This window comes from Cornus florida, unplaced genomic scaffold (genome assembly GCF_030987335.1).
Source record: "Cornus florida cultivar Cherokee Brave unplaced genomic scaffold, ASM3098733v1 CherokeeBrave_3.0.0_Hap2_Chr01, whole genome shotgun sequence".
Classification (NCBI taxonomy): Eukaryota; Viridiplantae; Streptophyta; class Magnoliopsida; order Cornales; family Cornaceae; genus Cornus; species Cornus florida.
The window spans coordinates 52,191,745-52,199,069 of record NW_026775571.1 but is presented as its reverse complement, the minus strand read 5'-3'; the positions used below and the strand labels follow the sequence as shown (position 1 = coordinate 52,199,069).

The following is a 7,325-nucleotide window of genomic DNA, read 5'->3' as shown; positions in this document are numbered from 1 at the left end:
AGATGGTGAGGGTTGATGCAGGTCATGAAGTTGTGTTGGGAGAAGTGGTCGAGCACTCTAAGCATGGAAGTAGAGTGCTCGAATTGGGACCAGTAGCCTCAGCAGCTTTGGGGTTTAAAAATCAAACAAGGTCGAGCACTCCAAATTGGAGTTTAGATTGCTCGAAATGAAGCCAGAGAGTTCGGGTTTGCTGGGAGGTGGCTGCGAGCACTCCAAAGGAACTTGAGAGGGCTCGAAAATGAGGCAGTGAGCTCATTAGGCAACATGGAGATGGAATTGGCAATGTGAGCAACATTATGCAAACTAGATGGAAAAATTTTTGCAACTGCTGCACCTGAGGCCAAGTAATACATAGATGGATTTTCAGACCTTGCATGCATTTTTCCAAACCAATGCATGGATGGAAATCAAGAACTTGGCAACTTCATGCAATGCATGGAAAATTTGGAAAATGCTTCAAACTGTGCAAATTTTTTTTTTTTTACAGCATGGAAAATTTAGAAAAATTTTGAAATTGTGCAAATTTTTTTTTTTTTTTTTTTTTTTTGTTTTCAATGAGTGCATGGATGAAATGGATTGAAATTTTGCATGGATGGAAAAAATTGAAATTTTTCATAGGAAATGAAATTTTTTTTTTTTTTTCATGGAAACTTTTCATGGAAATTTTTTTCTTTAATGATGCATGCATGAATTTAAATTGCATGGAAAAATTTACAACTTTTACAACATCACACAAAGCATGAATGAAATTTCTGAAGAAAATTTTTAAACGTTGCAAATTCATTCCATTCCAATGCATGGATGAAATTTTTTTTTTTTTTTTTTTTTTTTTTTTTAAACTTTGCACTGCACACAATGCATGGATGAGTTTAAGAAAATTTTCAAGCTTTTTGCAACATGATGCAAAATGGATAGAATTCTCAAAAATGAAAATTTTAAGCATAGAGAATTTTTGAAAATTTGCATGTCAGTCCTAAATTCAAGCCATGCATGGAAAATTTGAAACTTGACACATTATTCCAATCCAATGCATGGATGGATTTTTATAAAAATTTGGAAAACTTTTCAACTTCTTTCTAATGCATGGATCAAATTGGAAATTTTTTCAAAATGTAACACCTCTCCAATGCATGGATAGAAAATTTTTGGAAAAATTGTCAAATTGCTCAACATTTCTAATGCCTGGATGAAAATTTTTCAAACTTTGCATTTCATTTCCAATGCCTGGAAAGTTTTGAGAAAATTTTCAAACCTTGCAGCTTCTCTCTAATGAATGAAAATTTTTGAGGAACCATGATTCAACAATGCATTAAAAAGGAGAGGTTGTGCACATGAGTTGCATGCCAAAGATCCTATGAAATTGCTCAAAAGCGATAGAAATTTCCGGGAATGAAAATTAGAGCTAAGAAGGTCTAAGAGGCCAGTCTAAAATTGTGAAACACAACTGAAGACCATTTTAGAAAAATCAAATTTTTGGCTTATCGAAACCATTTCCCAGAAAATTTCAAGGCACGAGCAATTTAAGAAGGTAGAGAAGCTTGGAACATCGAAAGAATTTATTCCCTTGCTTTGCTAAATTTAATGTCGATAGCTAGACGAAGTTAGAGCAGGCACTATTCCTCATAAATGGGATCCGTCAAGGGGACTTCCTCAACTTTTCGGGTTAGAATTGTGCTGTCAATGCAAGGCTTAAGCCTTTGGCCATTTACCTTGAAGAGTGATCCACTTGTAGGATCATGAAGTTCGATTGCTCCATGAGGAAAGACGGTAGTGACAATGTATGGACCATCCCATCTTGACCGGAGTTTACCGGGAAAGAGCTTCAAGCGGGAATTGAAAAGCCAGACCTTTTGTCCTGGGGCAAAAGACTTTTTGACGATGTGTTTGTCATGAAAAGCTTTAGTCTTTGCCTTGTAAATTTTTGCATTTTCATACGCGTCATTACGCAATTCCTCAAGTTCATTTAATTGCAACGCACGATTAGAGCCGGCTTGTTTGAGATCAAAATTGAACCTTTTTACGGCCCAATAAGCACGGTGCTCTAATTCTACCGGGAGATGACATGCTTTGCCAAAGACAAGTCGATATGGTGACATGCCAATGGGTGTCTTATAAGCTGTCCGGTAAGCCCAAAGTGCATCGTTTAGCCGTAATGACCAATCTTTGCGATCCGGTCTAACCGTTTTTTCTAGAATGTGCTTAATCTCCCGGTTAGAAATCTCTACTTGACCACTCGTTTGAGGGTGGTAAGGTGTAGCAACCTTATGAATGACTGAATACTTAGCAAGGACGGATTTGAGATAACGATTTCGGAAATGAGATCCGCCATCACTAATGATTGCTCGGGGTGTACCAAAACGACTAAAGATGTGAGATTGAATGAAATGGATCACGACTTTATGATCATCGGTTTTGGTAGCCGCGGCTTCAACCCATTTAGACACATAATCCACCGCTACAAGGATGTACTCATAGCCATAAGAAGATGGAAATGGTCCCATGAAGTCAATCCCCCACACATCAAAAATTTCAACAATTAAAATGTTGGTGAGGGGCATCATGTCTCTTCGGGACATGGATCCAAGTTTTTGACATCGTTCACACGATTTGCAAAAATTGTATGCATCCCGGAACAAGGTAGGCCAAAAGAATCCGCTTTGAAAGATTTTGTTAGCGGTCTTTTTGGCACTGAAATGGCCTCCACAAGCAAGAGTATGGCAAAAATTTAAAATGCTTGTGGCCTCGGTTTCAGGAATACATCGCCGGATGATTTGGTCCGGGCAATACTTGAATAATTCCGGATCTTCCCAAAAGAAATGCTTGACTTGGGAGAAAAACTGGTCCCTCTCTTGTTTGGACCAATGAGCTGGAATTTTGCCAACCGCAAGATAATTGACAATATCCGCAAACCACGGAAGAGTAGAATGTGAAACTTGAAGAAGTTGCTCATCCGGAAAGGAATCACGGATGGCTGCAAATTCTGAAGATTTCTCAATAAGTAAGCGAGAGAGATGATCGGCGACAACATTGTCGGTCCCTTTTTTGTCCCGGATGTCAATGTCAAACTCTTGAAGTAAGAGGATCCATCGAATTAAGCGGGGTTTTGTCTCTTTTTTCGCTAACAAATGCCTAAGAGCGGCATGATCTGAAAAGACGATGACCTTGGAGCCAAGAAGATAGGAGCGAAATTTATCCAAGGCGTACACCACAGCTAGCAATTTTTTTTTGCAGTGGTGGTGTAGTTCAATTGGGCATCGCAGAGAGTTTTGCTAGCATAATAAATGACATGCGGAAGTTTATCCACACGTTGGCCCAAAACCGCCCCTAATGCATAATCGGATGCATCACACATGATCTCAAAGGGAAGAGACCAATTAGGGGGTTTCATGATCGGGGCAGAGGAGAGGAGAATGCGAAGTTTGATGAAAGCTTCCATGCAAGCGTCATCAAAATTGAACGGAACATCCTTGGCTAAGAGATTACACAAGGGCCGTGAGATTTTGCTAAAATCTTTGATGAAGCGATGATAGAATCCGGCATGGCCAAGAAAAGAACGGATTTGACGGACGGAATTCGGAGGAGGAAGATTAGAGATTAACTCAACTTTTTCCTTGTCTACCTCGATTCCCCGCTTAGAAATGACATGTCCTAAAACAATGCCTTCTTGGACCATAAAGTGGCTTTTCTCCCAACTTAGAATGAGATTCGTCTCTTTGCATCTTTGGAGCACAAGAGATAAATTTTTGAGACACGAGTCAAAGGAGGAGCCAAATACGGAAAAGTCATCCATGAAAACTTCCAAGAACCTTTCAACCATATCGGAGAATATGGACATCATGCACCTTTGGAACGTTGCCGGTGCATTGCATAGACCAAAAGGCATGCGTCGATAGGCAAAAGTACCAAAGGGACATGCGAATGTTGTTTTCTCTTGATCTTGGGGGGCGATGGCCACTTGGTTATAGCCGGAATAACCATCAAGAAAACAATAGAAGCTTTGGCCGGCTAACCTTTCTAGGATTTGATCAATAAATGGGAGTGGGAAATGATCCTTCCTAGTTGATGAGTTGAGTTTACGATAGTCAATGCACACACGCCACCCGGTGGTGGTTCGTTGTGGCACGAGCTCGCCCGCTGAATTTTCAACAACGGTGAGCCCGGATTTCTTGGGGACAACTTGTGTGGGGCTCACCCACTTGCTATCAGAGATAGGATAGATGATTCCCGCATCTAGCAATTTGATCACCTCTTTCATGACCACTTCCTTCATGTTTGGATTTAACCGGCGCTGGACCTCTCTAGTAGGCTTTGCGTCATCCTCCATATGAATGCGGTGCATACAAATGGAGGGGTCAATTCCTTTCAAATCTGCCACTGTCCAACCAATAGCTTCTTTATGCTCTTGGAGCACCGCTAAAAGGTTGGTCTCTTGGTCTTTTTGAAGGTCCGAGGCAATAATGACCGGAAGGGTTTGCTTTGGACCAAGGAACACATACTTGAGATGGGCCGGGAGCGGCTTAAGCTCAAGTTGTGGCGGATATAACAATGATGGGACCGGAGGAGCGGTGGAAAGTTGGGGAAGTGGTTCTTTTGGAATTTTCCAAGGAGGTACATCCATGATAGCATTAATATCAAGCAAGGAATTGACTTCTTGAATGGCTTGATCAACATCAAAGTTTGAGAAGTCAAAATGAGACATGCAAGTTTCAAGGGGATCTTTGCTTAGGATGAAGGGGAGAGATTCTTCGACCACTTCATCAATGACATCCACAAGAAAACAATCATCCTCATTGGAGGGATGTTGAGTTGCATGAAAGATGTGGAGTTTGACTTGCATGTTTCCAAAAGCAATGTCCATCACCCCGGTTCGGCAATTAATTGATGCATTAGCCGTAGCCAAAAATGGTCTACCAAGGATCACGGGAATGTGCTTTTTTGGGTCATGGACTGGTTCCGTATCAAGAACCACAAAATCTACCGGGAAGTAGAATTTGTCCACTTTGATGATGACGTCCTCAAGAATACCTCGTGGATGCTTGACCGATCTATCGGCAAGTTGCAAAACCACGGAAGTTGGCTTAAGATCGCCCAAACCAAGTTGTAGGTAGACCGAGTATGGAATTAAATTCACACTAGCTCCTAAGTCAAGGAGGGCCCTCTCGATTTTGCTGTCACCAATGACGCACGAGAGTGTGGGGGCACCCGGATCCTTATACTTCGGGGGAGTGCTGTGCTGAATAATAGCACTAACATTTTCAGTCAACCTCACTTTTTTTGGCAAATGATTTTTAGAAGTGCGCTTTTGAGTGCACAAATCTTTGAGAAATTTTGCATAGGGAGGGATTTGCTTGATAGCATCCAACAGGGGCAAGTTAATCTTCACTTGCTTGAAGACTTCCCACATGTCTTGAATTTTACAATTCTTGTTCCCAAAGTGTGTCGACTCTTGAAGACGTTGAGGAAACGGAGCTTTTGGCTCATAAGTAGTTTCCACATTTGGGGAGACATGTGTGGGATATCCGTGAATGGTATTGGGACAAGAATTTGGATTAGAAGAGCTTGAATTTGGATTTTTCAACGGCGAAACTTCTTCACTTTTGTCTCCATCGACCTTGTTGTCCACCATTCTACCACTCCGAAGGGTGGTGATAGCTTGAACTTGTTCATGAGTCGGCCCACTCGGAGGAGGGGTTTCGTCAATCACATGCATTCCTCTAGGATTTTCAAAAGGTTGAGAGGGAAGCTTGCCCTTGTCCTTTTGAAGCAATTGATTCACCGAGTTAGCTATTTGGCCCACTTGATTTTCGAGATTAGCTATGGATTGAGTATGAGAGTGAACCATTTGGAGAGTAGGCTGCAAGGATGTCAAGAGTTGCTTGTTGGCATCCATTATTTGCTTATTTAATGATTCCATCATTTGCTTGTTTGCAGCTACTATCTCGTCAGTTGGACACACAGGAGGTTGATTGGAGACATTTGGATTGTAAGGAGGACGATAGCTTGAAGAGGCTTGGAAAGGTCTACCTTGATATTGAGAAGAGGGCTGATTTTGCCGCCCTTGGTTTTGGAATTGGGAATTCTGTGGGGCTTGTTGCCGCCATGAGAAATTCGGATGATCACGCCAACCCGGATTGTAGGTGTTGGAATATGGATTATTCCCGGGCCGCGAGAACATGGCATTAGCTTGCTCTTAGTTGGGACTAGGAAATTGCTCCGATGTGGGGCAATCTTCCGAGAGATGGAATGGACTAGTACATGAAGCACAAACTGAACTTGCCGAATTTTGAGACAATGAAGGAGGAAGATGTGGTGCCATCAATTGATAGAATTTATGAGCGATGGCATCCACTTGAGATGATTCCTCCCTTATTGACTTTGGTTGACAAGGGTTGGTGTTGCTTGGAGTGGTTGCGGTCGGAGCCCTACGAGAATTGTGTTGAAGTGAATTTTCACTCAAATTCTCAAGTAAGGTCCAAGCCTCATCCGCATTCTTGGACATGAACATCCCACCACAAGAAGAATCAACCATGAATCTATGGGTTTCGGTCAAGCCGGCATAGAAAGCTTGCACTAATTGCCATTTTGGGATCAAATGATGAGGACACTTCCGAAGAAGATCTTGTAACCTTTCCCAAGTCTCGTGGAGTTGTTCTCCATCAACTTGAGAAAAGCTTAGAATGGAACGCCTCATTTGGTTGGTTTTACTCACCGGATAATACTTCTTAAGAAATTCTTGTTGCAATTGAGCCCAAGAAGTAATAGAGTTGGGAGCGAGGGAGTTCAACCAATATTTTGCCCTATCCTTTAGGGAGAATGGGAAGAGATGGAGATGAAGTGCATTGTCCGGAAAACCTCTCAACCGGATGGTTGAACAGATTTCCAGGAACTCATCAAGATGCTTGTATGGATCTTCATTATCAAAGCCATGAAATGATGGAAGCATTTGAATGGTACTAGACTTGATCTCATATTGAGCTGCATCGATGTTTGGCATCACTATGCAAGATGGAGAAGCATAGGTGGTAGGGATGAAATGATCTCTAAGAGTCATTGGCTCGATATTAGGAATTTCAGCCCTTTCATTCCCCGGATTTCCTACGTTATCCCCCATTATATTGAATTCAGTTTCAAGGTCCCTTGTAAGAGTGGGTTCCCTAAGGTTCCGTCTAAGAGTTCTTTCAAGAGAATTGATATCAATGGGCGAATCGATTGTGGGTAAGGAAAGTGACCTACGACCGAACATCAACAATAAAGCATATACTCAACAAAGCAATTCATCAACCACAACTCCACATACGATGTTCCCTTTCTCCTCAATTATCAAG

At 41.7% G+C, this 7,325-nt stretch overlaps 1 protein-coding gene across 1 annotated transcript; it reads right to left on the bottom strand.

Moving 5' to 3' along the window:
* Nucleotides 1-1,745: 1,745 nt before the first annotated feature.
* LOC132296585 (uncharacterized) lies at nucleotides 1,746-4,276 on the bottom strand (the record flags this gene model as incomplete). The annotated part of the gene is made up of 4 exons (XM_059794791.1): nucleotides 1,746-2,455; nucleotides 2,690-3,067; nucleotides 3,271-3,466; nucleotides 4,193-4,276. Coding segments are annotated over 4 exons (1,368 nt in total), but the record flags the coding sequence as incomplete, so codon positions are not given.
* Between the last annotated feature and the right edge of the window lie 3,049 nt (nucleotides 4,277-7,325).